At 45.9% G+C, this 14,895-nt stretch overlaps 1 protein-coding gene across 2 annotated transcripts in view; it reads right to left on the minus strand.

The window, feature by feature from the left end:
- LOC110506447 (immunoglobulin superfamily DCC subclass member 4-like) overlaps positions 1–4,382 on the minus strand; it is a 63,782-nt gene extending 59,400 nt beyond the window's left edge. For both annotated transcript variants that reach the window (XM_036963663.1, XM_036963662.1), the window contains exon 1: positions 4,023–4,382. In XM_036963663.1, coding sequence (XP_036819558.1) covers positions 4,023–4,098 — 76 coding nt within the window. In that variant the 5' untranslated portion in view covers positions 4,099–4,382. The remainder of the gene's footprint in view (positions 1–4,022) is intronic.
- Between the last annotated feature and the right edge of the window lie 10,513 nt (positions 4,383–14,895).

Consider the following 14,895-nt stretch of genomic DNA (forward strand, 5'->3'; position numbering starts at 1 on the left):
AATCACACCTCAAGGACCAAGGGATTGAGATATGGGTACAATAAATAAAATAAGACAGCTTTTATTACAAGCGGATTTTTGACAGACAAAGTTCAAATAACTTTAGCCAAGAGCACAGAGACTGAGGTAGGGTGCTGAGGTAGCTGCAGACAGGGGCTGAGGTAGGGTGCTGAGGTAGCTGCAGACAGGGGCTGAGGTACGGTGCTGAGGTAGCTGCAGACAGGGGCTGAGGTACGGTGCTGTAGACAAGGGTTGTGGTAGGGTGCTGAGGTAGCTGCAGACAGGGGCTGAGGTACGGTGCTGTAGACAAGGGTTGAGGTAGGGTGCTGAGGTGGCTGCAGACAGGGGCTGAGGTAGGGTGCTGTAGGCAAGGGTTGAGGTAGGGTGCTGAGGTAGCTGCAGACAGGGGCTGAGGTACGGTGCTGTAGACAGGGGCTGAGGTAGGGTGCTGAGGTGGCTGCAGACAGGGGCTGAGGTAGGGTGCTGTAGGCAAGGGTTGAGGTAGGGTGCTGAGGTAGCTGCAGACAGGGGCTGAGGTAGGGTGCTGAGGTAGCTGCAGACAGGGGCTGAGGTAGGGTGCTGAGGTAGCTGCAGACAGGGGCTGAGGTAGGGTGCTGAGGTAGCTGCAGACAGGGGCTGAGGTAGGGTGCTGGGGTAGCTGCAGACAGGGGCTGAGGTAGGGTGCTGAGGTAGCTGCAGACAGGGGCTGAGGTACAGTGCTGCAGACAGAGACTGAGGTAGGGTGCTGAGGTAGCTGCAGACAGAGACTGAGGTAGAGTGCTGAGGTAGCTGCAGACAGGGGCTGAGGTAGGGTGCTGAGGTAGCTGCAGACAGCGGCTGAGGTAGGGTGCTGAGGTAGCTGCAGATAGGGGCTGAGGTGGGGTGCTGCAGACAGGGGCTGAGGCAGGGGGCTGAGGTAGCTGCAGACAGGGGCTGAGGTAGGGTGCTGAGGTGGCTGCAGACAGGGGCTGAGGTAGGGTGCTGTAGGCAAGGGTTGGGGTAGGGTGCTGAGGTGGCTGCAGACAGGGGCTGAGGTAGGGTGCTGAGGTAGCTGCAGACAGGGGCTGAGGTAGGGTGCTGAGGTAGCTGCAGACAGGGGCTGAGGTAGGGTGCTGTGGTAGCTGCAGACAGGGGCTGAGGTAGGGTGCTGGGGTAGCTGCAGACAGGGGCTGAGGTAGGGTGCTGAGGTAGCTGCAGACAGGGGCTGAGGTACGGTGCTGCAGACAGAGACTGAGGTAGGGTGCTGAGGTAGCTGCACACAGAGACTGAGGTAGAGTGCTGAGGTAGCTGCAGACAGGGGCTGAGGTAGGGTGCTGAGGTGGCTGCAGACAGGGGCTGAGGTAGGGTGCTGTAGGCAAGGGTTGGGGTAGGGTGCTGAGGTGGCTGCAGACAGGGGCTGAGGTAGGGTGCTGAGGTGGCTGCAGACAGGGGCTGAGGTAGGGTGCTGAGGTAGCTGCAGACAGGGGCTGAGGTAGGGTGCTGTAGGCAAGGGTTGGGGTAGGGTGCTGAGGTGGCTGCAGACAGGGGCTGAGGTAGGGTGCTGGGGTGGCTGCAGACAGGGGCTGAGGTAGGGTGCTGTGGTAGCTGCAGACAGGGGCTGAGGTAGGGTGCTGAGGTAGCTGCAGACAGGGGCTGAGGTAGGGTGCTGTGGTAGCTGCAGACAGGGGCTGAGGTGGGGTGCTGCAGACTAGTGGCATGTAATAGAGATGGATTAGGTGTATATAGGCCCTGTGGGTAACTAAGGTTACCTACCAACCTACTTCTTTCACCAATCACAACCAGTTAATATATGTGATTACATAAAGAAGGGGGAATGAAGGGGAGGGAGGCATTGAACAGAGTCAATGACGAAGGACTCGGAGGGGCAGAGGTCAGTTGAGTTTCAGACAGAGGCAGGAAGAGTGAGGAGGAGTCAAATTGAAGCAGGGGTCAGTGGGCTGATTAACACTGAGCATTAAATCATTGACCATGGGTGAGATAGGATGACTAGAGCGAGTCAGGATTAGAGAATAAAAGGAGAATGGGAGACAATGCTGGGAACCATAGAGAGGAGGCCTCTTTTGAGTGAAGTAGTGATGAGGGTTCAGTAAAACCCCAATAATTTGGTCGGTGTGCATGTGACACTCCTAGCAGGAGTACTGGGTGAGAGTGAGAGTGAGAGTGAAAGAGAGAGAGAGAGAGAGAGCTTGTCTACACACACACTCACCCACAGCATTCATTTGTTCCTGATGAGTTCAGCAGAGTTGACATATTTTCATTTGATCTTTTGAATGGAAAAAAAAAAGCTCTTTGTTTGTGGATCTGATGTAGCGAAGTCCCATGCACCCGTCAATTCATCCCTGCCCCACTATCACCCCCTACTCCCACCCAGTAACCTCCATTCGCCAGCTCCAGTTCCCACAATACCCTCCCAACCAACCCACCACCCATAACATTCCTCTTTCTCTCTCCAAACATGCCACACTCACACGAAAGCTCCCACCAGTCCAGCGAAGGCTCTACAGTGCTCCACTGTGGGAACACACCCCAGGGTGTATGAGGGCTGAGGGAGATGCTCAAACACACTACTGTGGGCCTTGTGATGAGCACATGCCACTGTTGCCTGCTCCAAACACACACACAAGCAACCCCTCAAGATAATGTACTGTAGTTTGTATCTCCATCTTAAACCACATTGAGACAACATGATGGATAGAATGGGTAGAAAATGCATTATCAAGGTACACAGTTTGTGCTCTCAAGCATTGAAAATGCATTAGTCCAAATGACATGATCAACAACTAATTTTCCGATCCTATAGGTTTGCAAGCCATACTTGAAGTCTCACTTGTACATAGTCAGGTAGAACAGGGATGCTCCTCCATGCATCTTGATTAACAGGAAAGCATTGTCAGCCCTGATACCACTATTCCTCCAGGTTTTTCAAAGCAATGATCCAATATGTTTGCCTTTCCTCTAAAGTGACCTACGTCAAATAGGCTAATGCAGAACAAAATCCCATCGGCCTATTTCATGTTTCTCCTCCCGTGCTCCTGCACTTTTCTTTGTCATGTTAATGCTGTGGCTGGTCTCTCTCGCTCAGCGCCTGCCTCGCTCCCTCGCCGCCTATCGGTGGCTCCCTGGCTCTCAAATCACAGCTTCCCTTCTCTATCTGAAGGCCACCGCAATGCCTGAAAGGCAGCGACCAAGTGCATCCTCTCCCAAGCCCCCAAAAACACAAAGCACATGTTTGATATGACGATTCAAACACCACCCAAACATAATAAGCCTGCATTTGTTTTGAGACAAGAGCACAACATAAATACAATTGTGACAATAGATTAAAAAAATAAAAATAAAAAAACGTTATTGTTTTAGGCATTTTTAAAAATCCAGATCGTGTGTCAGGTATGAGCAGCTCATAAATAATTGTAATAACAGTGTTATTTTGGCATACACCTTACTAGAGGCAAACAACTGTCGTAATATGGGGTATTGCGTTCGATTTATAAAATAGTGACATCTGAAAAACGATTTTGTCCCACCGGCAACGCTATTTTAATTGTGAAAAATTATATTTGTGCAGAAAACCCACGGGCACATGTTTAACGCTCATTGAAACGCAACCCACATTCCTCAAACTCAACTCCACAACACATGTCTTCAAAGAACGAACGCATGACTCCGCAGTAACATTAAATACGTTTTGGGCAGATAATGGTTACATAGTTGCAGATGTGCAACTAACTTTGTAACCGGCAGTCCAGCATTGGGTATAAAGAGAAACCAGACAGACAGCGTGTGCTGGAAGACGAATAGGCTATTGAACAAAAATAAGCACGTTACAGCCTTTGATAGTCCTGATACCTAGACTCAACAGTTAGATACAAACACTGCAACGAGCAAGGTGCAAAATGTGTTCACTAACCAATCTCTTGTTATCGCACCTGCAAATGTTCTGAAAGATAACTATAATTGAATACATTACTAACTTGAAAGGCGTGCGCAAGTCAATAACATTTCTATTAAGCTAAGCGACTTACCTTGAGCGGATGGTCCACAGAAGCCCAACGAAAGTACATAGAAAACCCAGATAGTCTCCACCGCCATGTAAAGCATTGATTTCCAGCAGAGGGGTGAAGCAGCGTGTGGGTCTCTACAGCCAGCTATACCGCTAGCAATATATATATATATATATATATATATCTAATACAATCCGCAATAATCCCCTCTCTGAAGTAGGCTATTAGTTGGCTATTAGTTCATGTATATCCCTTTGACATAGTCCCCTGCTTTCACTCAGAACAGGGTCGCATTTAGTTGGGAGAGAGCCGTCGTGTCTCTCGGCGCTTCATCGCCATGTTGTGAGCGAATGCAAGTGTGTGTGGCACACACGCACGGACGTATGCGCATATACACACACTCTCCCTCAAACACACGGGCAAGTCACGCTTTAGGTGTCTATTGGAGCCACCTGAAACGCTGCCAATAATTTCACACACCCCCTTTCGTCGTTTTTGAGCTCTACGCTCGTGAATAGACTGATGTGCGCCGCAGCCGTGCCAATATAGCCAGAAAAGACCTAGAATCAAACTCGCTGTATTGGGCTCCCGAGTGGCGCAGCGGTCGAATGCACTGCATCTCAGTGCAAGAGGCGTCACTACAGTCCCTGGTTCGAATCCAGGCTGTATCACATCCGGTCGTGATTGGGAGACCCATAGGGCGGAGCACTATTGGCCCAGCATAAATCACGTTTGGTCAGGGTAGGCCTTCACTGTAAATAATAAATTGTTCTTCACTGACTTTCCTAGTTAAATAAAGGTAAAATAAATAATACAAATAGAATTCTGCAGTTTCATAAGGAGACACAGCTTGGTCAACTGATGTTTAAAACAGAAGTGCTGTCCAGTGGTGATTTTAGCATGTACATCTTGGTGGGGGAAACAAAAAATGTATAATTGGGAATGCATGCCAGCAAAGCCACTACACAACACAGCACTAAACAATACATTAATTGCACTATAACAGTGACAAACGGTGCCCACAAACTGTTAGGGTCCTACATAAAGCTGTCCCAACAGCAGAGCCAACACCTTTACCACTGCTACACCTGGATATCAGCTGAGTCTTGTCTGGCAGTGAAACAGTTCATTCAGCCTCATTTACTGACTTTAAAAAACATAGCTGATTTGGCTGACTTGCTTAAACAAATGTGGTTTCCACTGACAATTGAGATGTACAAACTATGGCATAAGGGGACGACATGCGGATAAGAAGCAATCCGTAATTTCGGTTAAGACATTAATGGGATTGACATAGTCAATATATCTATTTGTTCAGAACTTTTGAAATGTACAGCGAAAGAATTCAGAACATGGGCCGTTCTTACAGTGTTCTCCCAGTACACCAAGTCAGAACAGTAGGATAAATAAAGGCTGCATATAAGCAGACAATGAAAGCTCTTACAATATTCAATGATTACATTTCTCTAAAACAGGTTATAGGCTACATGTGTAACCGATGTGAAATGGCTAGCTAATTAGCGGTGGTGCGCGCTAATAGCGTTTCAATCTGTGACGTCACTCACTCTGAGACCTGAAGTAGTTGTTCCCCTTGCAATGCAAGGGCCGCAGCTTTTGTGAAGCGATGGGTAACGATGCTTCGTGGGTGACTGTAGTTGATGTGTGCAGAGGGTCCATGGTTCGAGCCCGGGTCGGGGTGAGGGACGGATAAAAGCTATACAGTTACACATGTGCACCACCAAATCAGAACAGTAGGCAAAATTAAGAGGGGAAAATAGACCACATTATTAGGGTGAGGCACATGGGCTAGTAACAGCTAGTTACAGCTTAACATACACTTAGTATTACCTAGCTAAGGGATGCATACTTACTTAGCTAAGGGATACATATCTCCCTGGCATATTACATCACTTATGCAGCAGCATACAATACATTTTTGGACTCACTGTGTTGTGCTGTGCTCATTTGAACAGAAAGGTGGCGCTGCGGGCCTTTGGGGGAAAATTTTGTCTGACACTCTCTGGATTTATAGTGCTTTCAAGACAACTGGGCACTGAAAAAAAAACAAGGTTCAAAACTTATTTTCCCAGTCGGAGCTCGTTTGTTTCTGAGTTCCCAGTTGATTGACCTCACTGAAGTCAGAGTTAACAGTTGTTTTGAGCGCTCCAGAAATCATACTGGATTGACAGCATGGCCAATGTTGAATGTTTATCATTTTAATGTGAAAAGAGACCCTTAAACCCAGAATTGGGACCACACACCCACTCCACTGAATAGCAGGCTAATGATAGATTGCAATGCTTGCAGTTAGCCACTGATTCCTTCTAAACCACTCATTGTTGAATTTGCAATAGCCAACTTGTTGTGTTATATTTATGTCTAATGGCCGATGAGCACTTATACGTTTTATCTATAATGTATATTCATTTGACAAAGATTAAAAGGGTTTGCCAGTAGATTGTCGACTTGATTCATGACTGCTAGCTAAGATTTTAAAAGGATGATGTTGACATGATCAGTCCTATCAAAGCTACTGTAGATGTAACGTGATTTGACATTATATTTATCTGTGAGCCTTCTTGGATGGACACTTCTAATGTAACTCTATGGCAGCACCCAAGGAGCTTGAATTTTCAAGCTCTACCCTTAGATTTAGCAGTGACCTAGTGTCCCTATGAGTGACAGAACACTGAGCCAATCACGGCACAACTAGAGAACATTACCAACCCCTATGCTCCGTATTTTCCGCTGGCTGCCCCACCACCACAGAAAGCACTGAGCTAGGCTGCCCCACCTGCCCTGAATGACGGGTCGCCACTTGTGGTGTCCAAGGTTGGGTGCACCTGCCATGTGTTCAAGATGCACATGTGGCACTCATACAGCCTACAGAAACACAAGCTTTCTCCCAGATAACTATTCATATCACACATCATTACGATAGCCAACATAATACATGCTCCCTAGTTGCTATATGGTTTAACCAGTACCCTTAAATCAGTTGAATTGGCAGGTAATTTTTATCTCAACTCTCAGGGTAGGCAGCCTCACCCTCTCCCCTATCTAGAGGGCTGAGAGAGAGAGAGAGGGAGAGAAGAGAGAGGGAGGTAGAGAAAGGGTAAAGATGAGGACCAGGGATTGAACATGTGCTCACTAGTGAAGGGCTCTGATTGCATCCCAATTACCCATCTAGTCGCCGCCTGGCCTGGCCTGGCCTGGCCTGGCCTGCCCTGCCCTGCCCTGCCCTGCTCTGCCCTGCCCTGCCCTGCACCATGTGTTAAGGGACCCACCGTTGGTTTTCACATGCAAACACACAGCAGGAGCCAGCTGGACCCCAGCCCTCTGAGAGAGAGAGGAGACAATAACATGCTGTGGCATACCCAGCAGCCCCATGTGCCGTTTCCGCTCTGCAGCCAGGGGAATAGTATGCCTACAGGAGGAGATGGGTTGGAGAAATGTGGCTGAGGGATTAGTGCCTGCACAGACACTTTGCATTGCAGCCCCTCGTTTCCAGGGATCTGACGGGTCGATCTGAGTCCATCCTGTTATTGTGGTGAATAGGTAAGAAGAACTCCCATCTCTTGTTCAATGCCTCGCCAATGTACAATGCACTCTGTCTATGCCTGGTGTTGAAATGCGTCCCGTGTGATTGGATTATGGCCACATTCAGAGAGGTTGGTGTTTTTGGCCAGGTGGGATGAATTTCAATACCATGTGCGGACACAGATCCTGTGATTGTGTTGTTATTTGGATAATTTTCTCTTGGATTAGAAAAGTTCCTTTTGAGTGTAGTACCAGATGTGGTTGGGACTTGAGTGTTTGTGGTCTGACAACGCTTTCTCTCCTTTCACCAGCCGTCATAAAATACTGAGTGCATTGGTTACTTCAATACAGGAACAGCTGTCCGTAAGAGGTAGTGCAGTATATGACCCCTGCAATTAAAACTCTCCACCAACATGCAAAGTGTAGTAGGTTGCATTCTGAAAGTGATTACTAACCCAAGAGAAATATGTTCCTACTTTAACCAAAACCTAAATGAATGAAGCCTTTATAAACCCTTTATAAGCTATGTGGTGCTTATGAAGACTTTAGAAATGCTTTTAAAGTTGCTTGTTAAAGGTGTGATCTCAAACAGTACTGAGAAAGAGAAAGAGGAGGACAACTTCTATGTGTGTGACATGTGACATGTGACATGTGACATGCAACATGACAGGAGCAGAGGCTGCAATGTTGCAGTTTTAAAGCAAGTTTGCTGCAATTCTACACAGTCTGCCATGTGGCGAAGAGATGATTTTGCAATTTTATGACATGTTTCATTCTATTCGCCGTTTTACAGCTAATCCCTGCCATTCTACACAGTTTGCCATATGGTGAAGAGAAATGTTTGCAGTTTTTAATATGATATTTGAGTGAGAGTGACTAACAAGATCAATGGGGGCCCCAGGTCGGTAAATCAACCACGATTACTACAAGCTTAGATAGCTGGCTAGAATAATTCAACAATCTAAAAAATGTTAGCTGACATGGGTGACTGTCAGTGACTGACATAAAAAGTGACAAACTGCTGATGCACAATTTTTTTGTGGAAATTGCTCCTTATGCATTTGACTATTCCAGTAAGTTAAGACCACGAGCAAGTTCATACATTATTTTTCTAAATTATTATTTGTAAATTATTGTTGATCCGCAGGGCCTACAAAAGGGGGGGGGGGGGGGGGCGCAGGCCGCCAGTTGCCCATCCCTACACTACATGAATGTTAGCTTGCCCATGATAGAAACAAAGTCGCAGCGCTCCAGACGTGCATATTTAAAATCAAATCAAATCAAATTTGATTTGTCACATACACATGGTTAGCAGATGTTAATGCGAGTGTAGCGAAATGCTTGTGCTTCTAGTTCCGACAATGCAGTAATAACCAACGAGTAATCTAACTAACAATTCCAAAACTACTACCTTATACACACAAGTGTAAAGGGATAAAGAATATGTACATAAAGATATATGAATGAGTGATGGTACAGAACGGCATTGGCAAGATGCAGTAGATGGTATCGAGTACAGTATATACATATGAGATGAGTATGTAAACAAAGTGGCATAGTTTAAAGTGGCTAGTGATACATGTATTACATAAAGATGCAGTAGATGATATAGAGTACAGTATATACGTAGACATATGAGATGAATAATGTAGGGTATGTAAACATTATATTAAGTAGCATTGTTTAAAGTGGCTAGTGATATATTTTTTTTACAAAGTGATGAGACGTGATTTGTCCTACTAGTGCCACAGAGCTAGTTAACAGCAGGAGAGACGTGGTCCTGAGCAACTCTGCTCTGATCTTAATTCACTCTATTCCCCCCAAACCACAAACCGACAGAACCTGCCAGAACAACAACAAGAGTACCCCATCTGTGATTTGCTAACACTACAGAAACAAGCCTCGTAATAAACCATGTTCAGATGGAACACATTTTGAGATCTGTGGCGCTGTGATTCTACACTGGTCTCTCTCATTACCACATCACAGGTTATTTTTGTCACAGGACAACACAATACAGATGTAGGATCTTAATTTGAGCCAGGTGGCTACAGCAAGAAAATAATCCTGCCACAACAGGATATGTGAATTATTATGTAGATTATAATCAATGGACATTTTGTAGGAGTTGATACATTTTTTTGTAAGGGAAAATCCAGTCTGAAATTTCAAAGTGGAAAATACAAACTTCAGACGCCTTTTTAAAACTAAAATACACAACCTGTTTTAAATTGCTGGAAAGTCCTCTTTCAACAGGGTGATCAAATTAAGATTCTACATCTGCCCCAGGAACTATGGGTTGCTATTTTAACTCCTTTCTCTTCACATTGAAAACAAGTCAGTGAGAGCGAGCCAAGAGAGATAAAGATAGGGCAAGCTTATTGCAGACAAATTATTTGCACACGTTGAGGTTCCACTTAATGAGGCCAATTAGGATAGTAAAGTTGTCAGGCTTCAGTGAACAGGGAAAGTAGTTTTTCTTTAGGCAATGAACCCAACGTTTGTGTTTTTCCTGTGTGTGAACAAATCAGATTTTTCCTTCTTCTCCTAGGGCCTTTTAAAACTTAATTGGTTGTGTGTGGGTCTTTACATCTTGGACAATGAATGGCAGTAGTAGACAGGATTACTATGCTCAGAGGAGAGGCTGAGGCAGAGCGATTGTAAAACCAAATAGACCCAAACCCTGTCCTGTCTCGCTGTACACTTTTAATGGTTGTCAAAAAGGCCTTGCAAAGTAGTTGAGATAAGCATCCATTTTCTTCTCTTGCCTCCCCTCCCAGCCACCTGTACGGTCCCATATCTCTCCTGGCCTCTGTCTCTGGCTGTGGTTCCTGCCCTGGCCTTTGTGCTCTGTAGAGGTCACAGTGTTCTTGAAGTGCCGAGGTGTTTGCATTTTGGTCGTGCTGACTGCAGTAGCCTCCACAGTGGCTGAGTTTCGTCCCCCCAAGGTCAGGTCTATCTGTCTGATAGGCAGCAGCAGGGCTGCTCTACACCAAGGAGAGAAGAGGACACAGACAGAACACTGCCCCCTGGTGGAAAAGATGAGGGGATGTTACATCAGACAAACATACCATGAGTTACGTCAACAAAGAACATGCTACAGGGGACGAGAAAAGACAAAAGACCAAAATAAGTATCTTATGTACTTCTTTTTTCATTTACATGTCAGATGATGCAATTTGTGCGCAATTTAAACAACAAAAGTGGTTTGGGTGAAATTGCTTTTTACTATGTCTTTTTCTTCTCAGAACAGCCATTCAACTAACACGAGTAGAATCATTTGGGGAGCAAACTGTGCACTATGGTGAAGTTCATGGTCCATGTTTGCATATGTAAATTAGGTTAGTGTGTGTGATTGGCCCGGCTTGGTGTTATCCCACCCCCTTCCGCTGGAGGGGTGCCGAGTGCATGCTTGGCGAGAGGTAAGGGGTCTCCATAGAAACCAAGACTTAGGGTGACTGGGCAAATGGTTTACTTTAGTAGTACAATACCACCAGGGTGCACTGGCAGCATGCCCAACCCTGGAGCACTGAGGGGGGAACAGGGTGGGAGGAGGACATTCATATTCAGAGTTTAACAAGGCAAACATGTACTAACCTCACACACAGAGACACTCACACATGCGCACACACACACACACACACACACACACACACACACACACACACACACACACACACACACACACACAACTATTCAATGAGGGACCAGTGTGTGTGTGTGTTCATGATGTAATGCCTCCCTCTTTTCATTATTCTGAGCACATCCTGGGTTATGATCTCATGGGCAAAGGCACAAAAGCCCAGCCTTCTGCCCACTCCTACCAATCTGCCTACAGAGGGAGAGGTGAGGGGTGAAGAGAGGGAGGGAGGAGAGAAGGGAGGAGAGAAAACATGAACTCTGTCCTCTATCTTCTTTTCTGGGCTGTTGAACATACAGTTTCAAAAAAACGTAATTAGCTTAAAAGTAGACTTTAAATCTCAGTAAAAGGCTGTGTGGCTCGGTCTGGCTCTGGGAAGGAAAGCTCAGTCCTGCTCTACTAACATGTCGTCATCTCAAGTGCCCCATCAATGGGGGCCTTGTTAGCTGTGGGAGAGAGAACCCCCACCACCAGCCAACTCTTATCTGTGTTTTGGCTTTCTATTGAAGGTGCATGTGATTAGAGATGGTTTTAATAAGCACTGTTGAGACTGGGCCTGCCGCTGGTGAATATTCATGGAGTATAGAGAGAGGGTCATATAGGAAGGAGTAAGGATGGGGGAGATGGGGAGAGGGCGGTGGAGGGAAGGAGGGGGAGAGAAAAGTGTAAGAGTTGCAGGAGTCTTAAGAAGAATCAGGGAGCTCCTGAAAGCCTGTTCAGAATGTTTCAAAGACATTCACATTTCCATCTTTGAGTCTCTGATGGAGATTTTGTGTAGCATGAACATATTTCATGCTACACAGACATAAAGAGAATGGAGCTTATGTCTGTACATTCTCTGGTGTCAGGGAGGCAAGAAGGATCTCTCCCAGAGATGTGCTGACCTCTAGTTGGCCCCTGTTACATCTAAAAAGCTTCAGAGCCATTCCAACATAAATATCTTATAAACTGGAAACAGACATTTCCTCTGGCTGGGAAGAATTGGGGTAATGATTCAAACGACATCACCCATTTGGAACTATACACTCTTAGAAAAAAGGGCTCCAAAAGGGTTGTTCGGCTGTCCTCATAGGAGAACCCTTTTGGTTCCAGGTAGAACCCTTTTTGGTTCCAGGTAGAACCCTTTTTGATTTCATGTAGAACCCTCTGTGGAATGGGTTCCCCTATGGGGACAGCTGAAGAACCTTTTAGGTTTAGATAGCACCTTCGTTTCTAGGAGTGTAGTAGCTAATCTTAATTATGGTGACATTTCCAAATACCATGTGGCTTTTCTAAAAACGGCCTGTTTATCCTCAACGCTCCAAAGCGTATTCATCCACTGCGTTAGTTGGTGTTGGACAGATAATGTCAGTGTGAAAAGAATGCTTCAGGAAAATATGATAATTGTCGAGGGAAATACCCTGTTTCATGAAGGCAGACTATTCCAGAGAGGAGAGAAATATATTGTTCATTTAGTAGTCTACTGCAGATCAATAAGAGGCAGTGATGAGCAGTGATGAGCTGAGGGGCCAGGGTGTTCAGGGGGAGGTTTGTAATGCCCAGCGGTGCCTCTTTCTCTCGCAGGCCACTATCTCCCGTCTCACCCCTGTCTCTAGTGACTACAAGTGGACAGATGCCTACCTTTTGAGAAGAGGAGACTAGACAATAACTGCATTGTGTCTCCTTGGGCAAGCAGATGACAGCTGTGCTATTTTTAAGGATTTCACCACTGAGAGTTATTGCCATTACTTCTCAATGTGAGACGTCAGGCAGATTAAATAATTATTGTAGTTTTATAATATGAGTTTTATCAGCTTTTTTTGTTGTTGTGTCAATTGCCCTCAAAATACTTATCTTATTGGAGAGGAGGTGGGCTGCCAAATGGCCTTCTGGTAGAGAAAACTATGCAGGCCAAGCCTTCCTCTCCCTGAAGCTGTGTGTGTGTGTGTGTGTGTGTGTGTGTGTGTGTGTGTGTGTGTGAGAGAGAGAGAGAGAGAGAGGAGGTGGGCTGCCAAATGGCCTTCTGGTAGAGAAAACTATGCAGGCCAAGCCTTCCTCTCCCTGAAGCTCTGTGTGTGTGTGAGAGAGAGAGAGAGAGAGAGAGAGAGAGAGAGAGAGAGAGAGAGAGGAGGTGGGCTGCCAAATGGCCTTCTGGTAGAGAAAACTATGCAGGCCAAGCCTTCCTCTCCCTGAAGCTGTGTGTGTGTGTGTGAGAGAGAGAGAGGAGATGGGCTGCCAAATGGCCTTCTGGTAGAGAAAACTATGCAGGCCAAGCCTTCCTCTCCCTGAAGCTGTGTGTGTGTGTGTGTGTGTGTGTGAGAGGGAGAGGTGGGCTGCCAAATGGCCTTCTGGTAGAGAAACTATGCAGGCCAAGCCTTCCTCTCCCTGAAGCTGTGTGTGTGTGTGTGTGTGTGTGTGTGAGAGAGAGAGGTCAGGATCAGATGAGCCCCTGCATTTTTCAGCATTTTCTTTAAAAAAGATAGAATAGGAGTTAGATAAATTTGGATTTTTTTTGTCAGGAACACATACTGGATTCTACCCTCTACAACATAACCCCTACTTCAAATCAAAACTTAAAACCTACAACCTGATTTTGGACGGATTTACGGAATCACCTGGAACGTTCACAACTACCAAGGATTTATTACCCTGTACAGCAAATTGCTGCTGCTGCCTCTGTTTACCACGCCGTTTGGTCCTTGGTTGGTGGGTGATTCTGTAAGGGTTTTCCTGTGGTGAAGCAGAGGTGGACCAAAATGCAGCGTGGTGGTTATTCATGTTCTTTAATTAAGGAACTACACATGAAATAACTAACAAAACAATAAATGTGTGAAAACCTAAACAGTCCTATCTGGTGCAAACACAGAGACAGGAACAATCACCCACAAAAACCCAACACAAAACAGGCTACCTAAATATGGTTCCCAATCAGAGACAATGACTAACACCTGCCTCTGATTGAGAACCACATCAGGCCAAACATAGAAATATACAAACCAGACACACAACATAGAATGCCCACCCAGCTCACGTCCTGACCAACACTAAAACAAGGAAAACACACATGAACGATGGTCAGAACGTGACAACAACATTACTTTATAAGGACTGAATTCTAACATAATTCTGCCAAGCTTGATACAGCTTCAACTAGCACTGACGTGTCAAGTGAGAGGTGTCAAAGCCCATTAGCCCAACAATGGCAGGAGAGTCACACAGTCTACCCCAACCAAATGGAGAGGCCTTAGAAGCTCCCTCCCGCTGTTCAGAGGTAATTAAAATACAGTACCCTGTGCATGTAAAGAATGATAAGGCAAGAAAAGATTACAAAATGAAGCTCCTTATGGAAAATCAAGAAACACTTTTTGCTGACTATTACAAAAATGGGAACATCAGCAACCTTATCTTCCACACAAACCATCCCCTGGCATGGCACAGTGCTATATAAGCACACTACCCCTTTGTTAAGAGAGGGGGGGTTAACGAGGGGTGGAAACTCAGAATACTTGATAACGAGGACTCTCAGTCAGGTAATATAAATATCTATAAGTCCGGAACAGTAATGGTACAGGGTAACCCCAAACAGTTTCATCTGGACTTTCACCTAATCAAAGAATTAGCCCAGCAGGAGAAGCTCTCCCTTGATAAAGATACCCCCACCCCGAGCGGGTCAGACCAGACCTCTTCATTATGTAACCCCACAGACGAGCAACCCCCAGCGGAGAGTCAACCTTC

Source organism: Oncorhynchus mykiss, chromosome 26 (genome assembly GCF_013265735.2).
Source record: "Oncorhynchus mykiss isolate Arlee chromosome 26, USDA_OmykA_1.1, whole genome shotgun sequence".
Classification (NCBI taxonomy): domain Eukaryota; kingdom Metazoa; phylum Chordata; class Actinopteri; order Salmoniformes; family Salmonidae; genus Oncorhynchus; species Oncorhynchus mykiss.